At 38.4% G+C, this 13,535-nt stretch overlaps 1 protein-coding gene and 1 non-coding gene across 8 annotated transcripts in view; one reads left to right on the plus strand and one right to left on the minus strand.

Moving 5' to 3' along the window:
• The window catches only part of ppp2r5ca (protein phosphatase 2, regulatory subunit B', gamma a), a 46,479-nt gene that overhangs the window by 20,812 nt on the left and 12,132 nt on the right, over positions 1 to 13,535 (minus strand). For 3 of the 7 annotated variants that reach the window (XM_042337992.1, XM_042337990.1, XM_042337991.1), the window contains exon 1: positions 6,207 to 6,414. The exons of the other annotated variants lie outside the window; for them this stretch is intronic. In XM_042337992.1, the coding sequence (XP_042193926.1) occupies positions 6,207 to 6,300 (94 nt within the window). In that variant the 5' untranslated portion in view covers positions 6,301 to 6,414. Of the gene's footprint in view, positions 1 to 6,206; positions 6,415 to 13,535 lie in introns of those variants that run through there. 7 annotated transcript variants of the gene reach the window in all.
• Positions 10,339 to 10,411, plus strand: trnae-uuc. The gene has a single exon. It is a non-coding gene; the product is annotated as a tRNA-Glu (tRNA).

A 13,535-nucleotide genomic window follows, 5' to 3' on the forward strand; every position in this document is an offset into this window, starting at 1 on the left:
TCAAAAGCTACCGTGCCCATTTGTTTCAATTTATTTTTATCCAGTAAACCAATAATCCATCTTCCAAACAAAGGCAAGTGGAATGCTGCAGATTTATGTAAGCCTTAAATGGCTAATTCTCTCTCTAGAGCTTTTAAAATTCACATGACATCTTTTTCTCCCCTTCGCTCAAGTCACTTCATTATCAGGAACCTTTCACAAAAGGATAGGCAAATAAATGGCTTGATCCCAACTCTCTGCAAAAAGTTGAAGAATGTTAGTGCAAAGGCAGAGGAACTCTTTCCAATGTTCTCTCCTTCCTTCAATGTAGAAGAGCAGCAAAGTTTGCAGAGTACTGCTGAGCCCCTAACATGTTGTACGACCACAACTCCTTCATTTCTTCCACGAAAGAGAAGTAATCATGATTGTTGGCAAGTTACAGGAGAGATGAATAATTAGAAATAAGGACCTACAAGCCAGTCAGGTTTAAGAATAAACTAAAAATCCATTTCCACCCTATGCTTCTGGTGTCAAGAATTGTAGTTCTCACAAGTTTGATATGAGGCATATCATGTGCCTTTAAGTCCTGAGCACAACAGCACACTCAAACCAGTTGTGCGTGTTTTTTTTTTGGGGGGGTGGGCTGGGGGGTGGAAAGAGGAGGTTGGATTGCTCCTGATCAGCCTCAGGCTGGTGGGAAGCATCTGTTTCCATTAAAATCAATAGTCATTCCAAGATGCACAAAGGCCACTGAATAACCCACATCACCGAAGCAACAGGTCATTTCAAGATCAAAATTACTGTACAAAATAAGAATCTCAAATAGATCAACCTATATTTTTAAAAACATTTTGGAAATATTCCCCAAGTGTTTACATTGGTGCTAAAATCCGTATCAATTAAGAGTGTTGCTTAGAAGTATAACAGCATCAATAATGACTTCACATAGCTGCAATACTATGTATTGTGTATAATAATGTGTCTGCTGAAAACATGTGGCATAGAAATCTTTGCTACTGCACTAAAAATGAAACAGAAGGTAATGTTTGGAAAAGAAAAGACCAAGAACAATGGGACTCTGATACTATACATCACTGCTGGGGAGGAAATGGTGGGGGAGTGGAAAGTGAATAAGTAATGCATAAAATGGCAAAATCTCCTTTTAACTATTCCTTGAAATAGTAGATGGATCTTGCTTTGTACAAAAGGGGAAATTTTACTGAGCTCCGCAAATGTCATACCATTGTTTCACCAACATGCGAGCAAAAATCGTAACCATCGCACAATACTTTAAATATCACGCTCAGCTGGGAATAGGTTGAATTAAGTAAAATTTATATAGCCCATTGTGGAGCTTTAAAGATTTCAGTGATCAATTGTATCACAGTTACCAAACTAACACTTCAGCGCTCATGATTTTCACCTGGAGAATTTTATACAATTAGTATTACTTTAGAGAAAAGATTTAAAAAGCAAATAATACAAACAACAAGCGTTGAGAGCCAACACTCGATCAAATAGGACTGAAATTCTAAAATCAAAACTGCACACGTAATCAAGGGTTTTTACAATAGCGTTAAAACCTACCACAGCACTGAGACTGATTCAACAGTGATCTAGTTCTTATTCAACATTGGTGCTAATTTGTTGGGTGCAAATTTATTGGTGGTAATAGATTGCTACTGTTTCACACCTCTCACTGGTTAGTTCACGAATGATATTGGCCTGGGACCAAACCGGTCGTTAGCTGAGTGTAACCATCCGGAAATGACATCATATAGCATTTTAAAAACCTAATAAAACTCTCCAGGTAAAAAAGAGCCTCCAAGACATGAGTTTCCAACATGATTGTTTTCGGAAGAACCAAAAGAAAGATAAAACTACATCACATTTGGTAAAAAATAGAATTGATGAGCTAATGGGTCACCTGAATGAACCAGGCAGTTGTGAATGTACCCATTTTCTATATTTTCATTTATTTAAACAGTAATGTACGAGCTTGGCGCACATTCTTCAACAAGTTGCACAGTGCAATGCAAAGTTACAAGCAGTTAGATATGCAGAATGAGGATCTAAGATAGTTACTTTCGGTTGTGTTATTCGCTGCTGACAGCATTAATCCTGCCTTGGCGACAATCTAGTTTGTGTGTGTTGAGAAACATATTGTGCTATATTTCCATTTTCAAATGAAAGCCCACTGACTTTTGAGGACATTCTGACATTTGGTAAACATCTGTTGAAGCGCTTAAGGTACTGTGGTGACAAGTTTGTGTTCAAGGACAGACTAAAAATGGCTTTAAAATCCTTTGCTAATAGCGAACTATAAATATCTAAATAATCATGCACAATGCTTTGGAATTCCACTATTCCTTTTCACCAGGAAGCATTCTGTTCTGTCTTGGATAGTTACCCAAACACCTCTCTATTGCTATTGTGACGACTACAGTGGATCAGGATATAGACACATAAGACATTTTAGGTTTCAGTACAATCAAACTACATTTTCTTTTCCTCCCCGCTATTTCTCTCTTCCCATCCAATCACAATACACTTGGGTGACACTTCCTACACCAGCCATGCTTTGGCCTGTTTTTAGGGAGATTACCAATTTAGTGCCAAATTAAAGGCACTCTTGTCTATGTACTAAGCCTACGTTCACCGAGAACTGGGTTGACACCACCCAAACTCAGTTCATAAAAGACATGTAACCAGGACAGAAGGTGTCAACGCACAGTGCAGAGGTGATAGACCAGAATCCCTGGATTGTTGCAATACTTAAGCCAGCGCTAATGCCATCTTCTATTAGTGGAGATAATATTGAGGGTTGAATTTTAAATTTGGAAAACACACCCTGTTTATGCATTTCAAAATGAGTCATAAGCTTCAGAATGTGAGAAAACACAAGAAAGCAGCAAGTACGAAGTATAACATGCCTCAGACTGCCCTCCACTTAGTTCTGAGAAATGCTGTCCCCATTCACATAATGTCATACGTTATTACAAACTTACTGGCAGATTTCTAAGCCGAGGAAATAACTGGTTTCCCAATATCTTACAATAAAACACAGCTCCTTGAGGTTTGCAAAACAAATGTAAACTGAAACAAGTCTTCCTTTGCTCATGTGGATTTAAATGATACCCTTGCAACTGCATAAAAGTACGAATTCCAAGCCCAGCTTATATTTTTAAAGAACATAAGTCAGCACAACCTCTCCTGGTTGATAATGTATCCAAACTTAATATTGGAATAACTAAAATGAATGTTGCAGCCGAGTATTCTAAAAGGTTATGTTCCCCAGGATTCAAGAGCAATTGTTTGCAATATTTTCAGTCTGCTCTCCTCTATTGCCTTTCCATATCTTAGTTGAGTATTCTTCAGGTGACGAGGCTGAACTTTCCATGGCATCAGTCAACAGGAGGCACGCTCATCAGGACAAGCTGCTCTTACTTATGTTCCTTTGGTGTTCGAGATGGAATGCTGCCCCACACTGCGCTGCTATATCCAGCAACACAGATGAAAACTAATCTCTCACTTAGACACAATCTGGCGCAGAATAGATTTTTGAAAACACCCTGATAATTCAACATTTGAAACAGTATTAAAAACTATAGAAGAGAAAATTAAATAAATCTCATCTTTTTGGTAGATGTGTTCACATCCCCCTGAAATACAGAAGAAAGCATGGCAACCACCGTCTGCCTGCGTATGCCCAGATACAAATTAAGTCTTATTCTAATAATCCTTGCGTTTGATACAGAGGGTTATGTCATTGAGACGTCTCAAAGCACTCCACAGAATATATTGTAAACGATAGTGACTAGAATATATTGTAAGGGTAGGGACTGTGTATTTTGTGGTCAAAACTCAGCAAACATTTACTCACAGCAATGTCCTACAAACAGTTTTGAGGGACTTATCTTGTTGGTATTTTTTAAGATGAGTGATTTTTAAAAATAAAGCTGCGCATGTCTATTTTTAAATACCTAATTTCCACACAGTTTGCTACTTATTCTTTCCTCATGATGACATTACCCCAACAATGTGTTTTAATATTAGTCTTGTGTGATATTTTCATTCCAACATCAGTCATCTTGTAAATTTGCCAATTATAGGGATTGTTGTACCTTGTAATCACTCCCACATAAGGAATGGGTGGGTGAAGCTATCAAATTAGCGTCACATTCAACCCGTACACCCAAAAGAAATCTTTCATCATAGTTAGGTTTGAATTACTTCAGGTCTGAGATATAGGTGAAGTAAACAAACGCTAAAAAAAACCTTGAAACTTTCAATACAAACAATGTCAAATGATCAAGAAGTTTAATATAAGTAGGAATCAACACACCAAAGTAACAACTAGATTTTTTTCCTCAATTCTGCCCCTTACATTTCCTGAAGGTGCAGACTATCTCGTCTCCGTTCTTCGATTATCACAGCTAAGTGACCAATCTTCACATTCAGCCCAAGACAGTGCATCAGCTATTCAAACGTGGAGAGCATTACAAGTAAATATGATCCTGGTATCACCAAAAATCTACATGTACACTTTCAACTAGGTAACAATGAAGGTCTCCCCTTTCAAGCACAAAGGCCTATTTTAGAGATCCAATTCAGCAGAGTTGGAGAGACACTATGCCCTATTTGGCTTTGTGGTATTCCTTTATCCACCAGATCATTAGGAAGAGTTTGAGATTCTTTTGAGATTGAGACATTTAAATACAAACTTTATTATATGCTGGGTACACTAATGAATTAAAATATTGATTTCTTACCATTCCCCCCAGATTTGCTGGAGAAGACTTTGTCCAAAATAGAGAAGCCAAATAAATATGTATGAAAGGCTCAAAAGTCTGATTTTTTTAATAAAATCATAAGCTAGTTGCGTAAACCTTGGTTAACTAGTCTAATCATACCACTTCATCTCAGTGAATTCACACTCAAAAACGCCAAACACCTGTGCTATGTGCAATTGAGCCTTATGTAATGGCATTTTCGTGTAAATTCCATTTGTTTTACTAAATTTATTGGCAACACAGTCTGAATTTCGATTCGTCAGTGCATCAATGGAGTTATTCTTTATATAGAAAAATATAAAGCTGAAGCTACAATCATCCTTTTAATTTCAAATTTTAAAAAAAATGCTTATTGCGTCTTTTTTCAGCAGTCAATTGCACGATCGTGCAATTTTTGCACTGACTTTTGCTCTTGGGATCATGCCAAGAATCAAAACCCAGGGAACAAGGCTCTGAGGCCAGCGAGACATATACAAAAACCTGTGTTTATATAACTGACTTTTACAAGAATCTAACAAACTAATGGTGAGGTTTTTTTTAAAAAAACACTGCTTATCAAGTACCCTTCTATAAATAGGATACTGTACAAAAGATCACAAAGTACATTTGATTCAAGATGCAAACTCATCAAATTTATTTTTGCTATCATGTTAAACGTCTTCACTGCTGTAATAGGAATCCATAGAATCCGAAGCAGATGAAGATAAAAGTGCCCTTGACGTGCTGATTTCTGAAAGTGGCTTTCAGACCCCCAAGCGAATAAAAATGATAAAAATGCTTTACTACCCTGGGTCGCTGCACTTTGTAGCAGATAATAAAAATTCCAAGCGACAAAAATGCATACTGAAAGGTGCATAATAATTCAGAGCGCATACTTGGATAGAATGCTAATACAACACCCCTCGCACAATTTTTTTTTGGTGCTTTGGATCTCAGAAAAACCATTGTGGGGAAACCTTTACAATGGAAACTACTTAGTGAAGAAAGTGGTGTTTTTCATGCAAATAAGTAACCGGATCTTCTGTTAAAAACCAAACACCATGAAAAGCTAAACTTTGCTACTGCCCAACCCCCCCATATTCTCCTGAAGGCCAATGACTTCACTTCCTCTGACATCAGCACGCTTGGGTTGGGGGGGATGGGGTGGTGACAGCAGAGAGCAGTAAAACCAGATTCAAGCTGGATCTGTAAAATGCTTCACTGAGCCTGAACCCTTGCAATCTTTTATCAATTGCAGTCTGGCGCAAACTCTCTCTCTCTCTCTCTCTCTCTCTACTTTTAAAATAAAAACTGCTCAAAGACGAGAAACTGAAGCCAAACCGCTGCACCAGAACAGAACAGGCTTCCTAAATTTCTGATCTAATCTCACAATAGCACAACACGAACACGACCAGCACAGCACAGCATTCCACTGTTGCACATACTACAACCCACCTCGAAAATGTAGAAGGGCCACGGGCTGGAAAGGGCCGTTGGAACTGGCTGCGTCCACCACCATCCTGCTACCAGCTCTGTTACATGTCAACATCTAGCCTGTACCAGCAAAGCAAGCTGCTCCTTAAGGCAAGAAAACAGCCTCCATTTTAGCACAAAACACTCAGAAAATGAAGCTCCCTGCTGGAGGGAAGAGGCTAGTTAGTGATGTCAGCAACCAGGAGAACGTTGATTGGGTATGGCGGACTACAGAAAATTACACTAACAAACCGCAAATAGAAAAACATTTCTGATTGGCCATCACAGTGCATTAAAGTCTGTACATTTATCAGATTACTGTTCAGCCTCTGTTCATCCGCCAGGTTTAATTAAAACTAAGCAGCAGCTCCGCTCCCTAAGAAACTGGCACGAAAAATATTCAGAACCTTTAAATAATCCGAGGCAATATGTGCATGTCACATACTGATCGGCATCGTGCAGTGCTATTTTCATCTTTTTTTTTACTCACTTTGTTCCCTCACTTCTCACCCCTTTGGAACAATAAGGCACGTTCGACCAATCTTAGATCTTTTTAATGAAAGATCACCACATGTTGCTTATCAGCAAGAAGTCTATTTTTTTTTAAAAAATGGAGCTGCGGCATGTTACTTTAGCATGGTTTGTGGTTGAACTATTAGTATTACAATTTTGCACACTGGCAGGTTTAGCAGACTGCATCAATGCGTTCCTACCACCTGAAGCTTAACCCCATTTCCTAAATGAGCTCACCACTGAGCCTGCTACTTTACTTGACTCAGACCGAACAAAGAATCTATTTCCTTAAACCTGCAGCTCTGCTGGAATTTCAGAATTGCAGGGAAACAACGCCCTGAAAATACTAACTTCGGGCCTTTATTTCCCATTGTCGATATTTTAAAGTCGCATTAGAAGCGGGTCATACCTACGTCAATCGTTTCGCTTGCTTCAAAACCTGGCATATCACAACAGTTCTGAAACGATGTATAAAATCACTTAAATAAAATTGCTGCCACTTTCCAAAATGGAAGTGCTGGAAACAGGAAGAGAGTTACACATATTTGTAAGTTAGGGGAAAAATAAATAGGTAGAGACCATATCAAATAGAATAGAAAATAGTGAATGAGAAATAGAAAAGGAAACTGTAAAAAAAAATGTTCAGTTATGTGTAAGGGGGAAATCTTGTATTGTATTAGTTTATGTGCAGGTTCCACCACTCTTAAGCGCTCAGACATTATCCTGCGTGGAGGGCACTATACAAGTGCAAGTAGTTGATGGTTATTATAGTAATGAAAGTACCCTACGATTTGAGCAACTTTACTTCTATGTGACTTACTTTTGAATCAGCTGAAAATGTAGTCTGTAGGCCCAGACTTTGCAAGTCTTAAGGGTTAAAAAAAATAAAATGACCATTTAAAAAAGTTGCACTGTCAGGATCGTGGTACCAGCAACATTTGTAAAAAAAAATACACACATGCTTTAACCTTATCAATAATGAATGGATCTGTGCAGCACTATACTTGGCCCATTGGGACCACCCTAGCCATTAGATTTCTGCAGCTTTGAGAACATATCTGCACACTGAAGTCTCATTGATGGACAAACAAGCTAGTCATCACCAGTGCTCTGCCTTGAATTACTGCCTCTCTTATCTTCTCTCTCCTCTACCCGCCAGAAGATATTTTACTAAATTTAATCCATCTGGAAACGTTTAGAGCTAAATATATCTTCCCAGAAAGTTCTGTTCCTATGACTAGTGCTAAACAAACTAGCTACCTGGGATGTTATGGTTTTAGTATGCAGAATACAGTGGTTAACACTTGAAAAAAAACTAAAAGCAAACTTTAATTTGTGACTTTCAAACATGAATATATTTTTTTTCCTGGCATCTCACAGAACTTTAATCCTTCATCAGAGTATGGTATCAAATCCTCAAGCTGAACACAAGTTGCATTTTATAAGGCCATAAGCATATACAAGTGGCATTTTATCAGGCCTTGTTGAAAAAATAATCTCCTCCCTTCCCAAAATGTTTTACATCGACTTTCAGCATTATAAATTGTTAACTCGTGTTCAATGTGTGGATTTACCGTTATCAACATGGTGAATGTCTGCAAAATGCAACGTTAGGCCAGACGGATTTCTTTTTACATGGAACGAAAACAGGCCATTCAGCCCAACTCATCTGTGCCAATGTTCATAGTCCACGTCTCTACTCCTCCTTCTAATCCCGTCTCTCATTTCCTTCTTTCTCATGGATTTTCACTGCTATATAGTAGATATTATACATGCTCTGCATGGTACCCATTTTATACAGTATATATAGTACATATTTCAAGAAGACACTGAATGGTTCTGTGATGAAGTACTTAACGGCAGCATAATCACAAGCTTCCTGATCACAACAAACTTCTTGAGGTCTAGGTAGGATATTACCAGAATTTGTTATTATTGCCCTATAACGTTCTCATCAATTTATTAATCTAGATCAATTTGCATTTAAATTGCATGTGCATCAACAAGAGCATATGGTTCACACCTTGGTTATTCTGCATAGACGATAAAGAATTGCTTTCCCCATGAGCCACCGATAATTTAAAAACGAAACATCTGTCCTCCAGCTCTCACCATCAGCAACGACTCGCTTTAATCTTGGCAAATCCCTAGACATGACGGCCTCCAATCATCTTAAAGGAAAGAAAGTATCCAACCCACAAAAGTACATACACGCCAGCCAAATAAAACAGAATCCAGTAAAATCTCCCCACCAATGTCAAGTGTTGATAACCACCAAATATACACACTCCCACCACACTCAATCCAACAGTATGCGATGATATCACCAAGCCCTTATAACTACTGCAGGATAGCGCAAAAAACACACTGCGCAACGGGTCAAAAAAAGGCTACCGTATCTAGCTAACAACCCAACAAGTTTCTTGATAATTCTGAACTGGATTTCAGATTTTTTTTAAAAAAAGATTGACCCTTTCTGTGATATTACGGAGGTTTTCACAAATGAAGGGAGAAATCCTTTTTTAGTTATGCAGCCCCGCTCAGGAATGAACAGTGGGTAGTGATGAACACTACAATATCTCGCCTTCTATTCGATACAACAAATCCTGCCTGCGTGATCCATTTGATTCTAATACATAATAGTGCAGAAGACCAAGTCTTGGATGTTAAACCTCAGCAAAATTCTAAAAGTTCATTCCACAAGGACCCCTGAGATCTCTCTCCCCAGATATTTCCTCTCATCAAGAACTGGATCATTGCAGAGCTCAGTTGTGGAGCTTGATCTCTGCCGAACACAACCACAGTCTCATTCTATAATAATAATCCTTGCATTTGATATAGTGCCTTATCACATCTTCAAGACGTCTCAAAGCGCATCACAGAATATACTGTAAGTGAATTGACTATATTTTGTAGGTGATTTCTATACCCTCCATCAAATGGCCATATCAAATCAACAAAGTGTTAGGGGCTGGAATTGGTTCCTGCCTCGTCATTACAAAATCAATTGATCAATGTTGCATATCAGCTCACATGCTTGACAATCTGCTGAATTCTCTTTCTTCCAAACAGAGCTCTGTCAGCTCTATTGATTAAAATGCATTGATTAAATTGTGTGTCATATTTGGGAGGCGGGCAGCAGAGGGGTTATTTTAAAGTCAAACACATCCAGATTTAATCCACTTGTTTCTCCTCAAAGAGAAGCCTTGAGATAATAAGACTGTTGGGCTTTCCCACTTACAAGGTGGCTCAATACGCTGTCTTGGATTCGCAGAGACTTGGAACCCTTGCATTTTGCAAACGAGTTGAAATCCAAGATCTCATTGGTGGTTGGTAGATCATTCAACACTACCTCAAGGGGCACTTGGCTTATTGTATGTATATGTTTATCAGGTTACAAAACTATGCAGGCAGAGGCATAGAAAAACCTTCATCTTCTTTGTTACGTCACAGAGTCTCAGAAGAGCTCGACCAGTCTGCACTGGTGTAAGGCATTGCATATCTTACAACAGATGCCAGAGCATACCAATTTCAAACTGATCGGTGGTCAAATCTGCATAGTATAATGAGGTAGGCCTCCATCCTCTGGGAACCATAGCTTAGTCCTGTAGCTTAGTGGTTAGAGCACTCGCCTTTCAAGCGAGAGGACCTGGGTTTGATTCCTGGCAGGGCGAAACATTGGGCATGTTTCCTTATTCCACACGCCTCTGTTCACCTAATAGTAAGTAGGAACCCAGTTGTTAGTTGATTGGCGGATCACTTTTCCAGGGTTAATAATCCCTTAAAAAAATAATAATTTGGTCTGTCAATTCACGACTGTTTGTAGGATACTGCTGTGCGCAATTGGCTGCCACGTTTCGCCCACAAAATATAGTCAAGTCACTTTACAGTATATTCTGTGAAGCACATTGAGACGTCTTGAAGATGTAATAAGGCGCTATATCAAATGCAATTATTATAATGATAATTAGGTTGTAGGTATGTCAGTTTGAATGTGTAAAATTTCACCATTCCAGTCTAATTTTGATTCAAATCCAACTTATGTCTCATCTGAAGGAAGGGCTCTCCTACACTACCCTAACTAGCTGTAATATTTCAAAAAGTAAAGAATCTTTTCCTCTGACCACATAAAGATGCCAAAATAAGATCATTTTATGCTGGGCTATTGCACCTATAATATAGAGAAATCTCTATATTCACTGTTTCAATAAAAGGGATGCCAAACTAGGATTTAAGCAGAGCTCAATTTATTTATTTAGATTTTGTCTATTGAATAAACTTACACTGTAACCGGTTGACATGTAAGTTGGTTAGTGAAGTTGGTTTTCCCCTCCCTTATGGTACTGTGATATTCTGTTATCCTGCATTTAAGGTCATTCTTATTCAGTTGGATAATCTGACAATTTCAGAGATGAACATGAGATTAAGTTTAAAATACCGTGCACTGCAGGAATCATAAAAGTGACAGTATAACGATTTGCATATAGAGATGATGCACATATCCTAATGCAGACAAGTAGACTGCGTTGGCTCGTATATGAAGATAGATTAAGAACTACCAAATAGCCATTACATAAAATGGAAGTGCTGGTGTTTGCCATTAATTTGGGGCAGGTTACCAGTATATTGCCATCCCCTCTTAAGCATATGCAGTATTGAGCTGCTGGAACTCTTGGCACAGAACCGCAACTATAACTTATGGGGCAAAAAAAAATAAACGAGTCATAGGAAGACACAAATGTACATTAGCAGAAAAGAAAACTTGCATTCCGTCCTGGTTGCTCTCAAAAGTTTCTTGAGTTCGCTTAAAATAATTTTCTTTCTCAAATAGCTAGACGACCTTGAGTACTTTTTTCCTAAAACCAGTTGAATGCTAAAAATAAAATACTTTAATGCAGGCCAATAAACTGGGTCTTTTGATTAGAAACTGTATAGCTAAAAGACTGAAGGTTAAGACTGCAGCAAGTACAAAAAGGAGTCCAAAGATTTCCACCACAACATGTCAAGAGGATTTATGGCAGTCATTTTGGGATTAAATTTCTCATGAAGCTGTCACTATACCATTGAATCCCTCTGGAGTTAGTGAAATTGGAGCCTTCTCACTTTGAATGACCTTAGATTAAATTAGAATGCCTACCTTTAGTAGGGTCTTCCTTGCTTTTTTAACAGTTAAATCTCTCAAAAACAACCAGTCACCCACAGAGTAAATTCACCAGAGCACTGTCCTTTTAAATAACTGTGTACCTCACATGAACAAGCCATGTACAGCCACAACAATCCACATTACAGCCTTCATTCTTGAGCAGCACATCAGTTCTCAAAGGTAGTAACATCATTGATGCATAACACTAGAACCACACACAAACTTTAAGCTCCAGTCTTCCTCAGAGAAAAAAAATCTGAAGTATAAACTACATTCACATCAGCAAATTCAAATTGGATAGTGTAACATTCTTGCTCAATTATTCAAACTGAATAAATTATGCCAAAATGTAATTTTTTTTGGTCAGCTGACATATGACCCATCATTATACTTAACAGTCTCCAAATTAAACTACGGAGAGTTCTACATATGTATTTTTTGTCAGCCATGTAATGGCACAAACTACCCTGCTGACCGAATGCCAGAAAATTTAGGGCAGGAGCCAAAACCTTGGGAACTCCAGAGTGTACATTCTCAAATACTGGAGTTTAACCAGCTAGAACTGTACAGAGTACTGATAGGTATTGCTTATACCAGGTTGGATCATCCAATTACACCTCTGACTCGCAGAATTATCTGAAATAAAGTGGGAAGAACCCCAAATATGACTGCTCTACTCCTCCAAGTCCTGCCAACAAGCCAGACTGGCTGGTCCATCATTAACAGTGCCCTGGAGTACTGCAGACCTGCCTACTTCAGGCATACTACGGCCATATCCACAGAGAACTGACATCATTCTGATAGTCTGTTCCTAGGAGCGTCCCAGTGGAGCCAATTCAGTACCAGAGATCCCACTTGCAAAAACGAGGAAAATTCTAAGACTCAATATTGATAACTAGTTGTCAAGAGTACAGAACAACTTAAATACAAGTCATCTTGAGCAAGTTGTTCACTCAGTTCTTGAAGCTTACAAATTACTCTTGTGAAGTTAGACCCAAGAGAACCTCTTTGCATATTGCCTCAAGAAGTGCCTATTTATAGTATAACTAGTTGGCTGGCTGTTTGACTATCTAATGAACAAATATGTTTTACTACATATTTAACTGAAACATCTCACCAATGGATTTACCCAATATTATGTTAAAACTGCCTTGTGTAAGTAACATATCCTTGACAGTTTATATACCACTTACTTTGTTTACAGGACTTAGAATGAGTGAAGTTCAATGGGCCAAGAATCAGCTGAGACAATAGTCACATTTACAAAGGTTTCTGAGGCAAACGACAGCGCTGCCCTAAATCAGCATGTTTGAAAACAATACTAGTGTTGGATTGTAGAGAATAAAGGGCTAGGCAATCTAAGAAGTAAATTAGCTTGGTTGAAAGCAGCTAATCGAGTAGATGAGAGGAGAAATTTAGTTGGCTGATGTACTAAAAACCGTTTTCATTGAAGAAGATCACGAAAGGCAAAAGCCAGAAAGATGGTTAAGAAGGAGTGAGAAGGCTAGAGAATTGGGAAAAGGTCAGAATCATGGGAGGAAAAGGTTCCGAGTTCTTCCCGCAGAAGAAAGGTTCAACACAAAACAAGTTTTGCATTCATTGCTGTGAAGATGAATGGGGGATGAAGTTTAGACTTTGTTGAGCTAATTGATCAA

The sequence above is a fragment of the Callorhinchus milii genome, unplaced genomic scaffold (assembly GCF_018977255.1).
Source record: "Callorhinchus milii isolate IMCB2004 unplaced genomic scaffold, IMCB_Cmil_1.0 Scaffold9, whole genome shotgun sequence".
NCBI lineage: Eukaryota > Metazoa > Chordata > Chondrichthyes > Chimaeriformes > Callorhinchidae > Callorhinchus > Callorhinchus milii.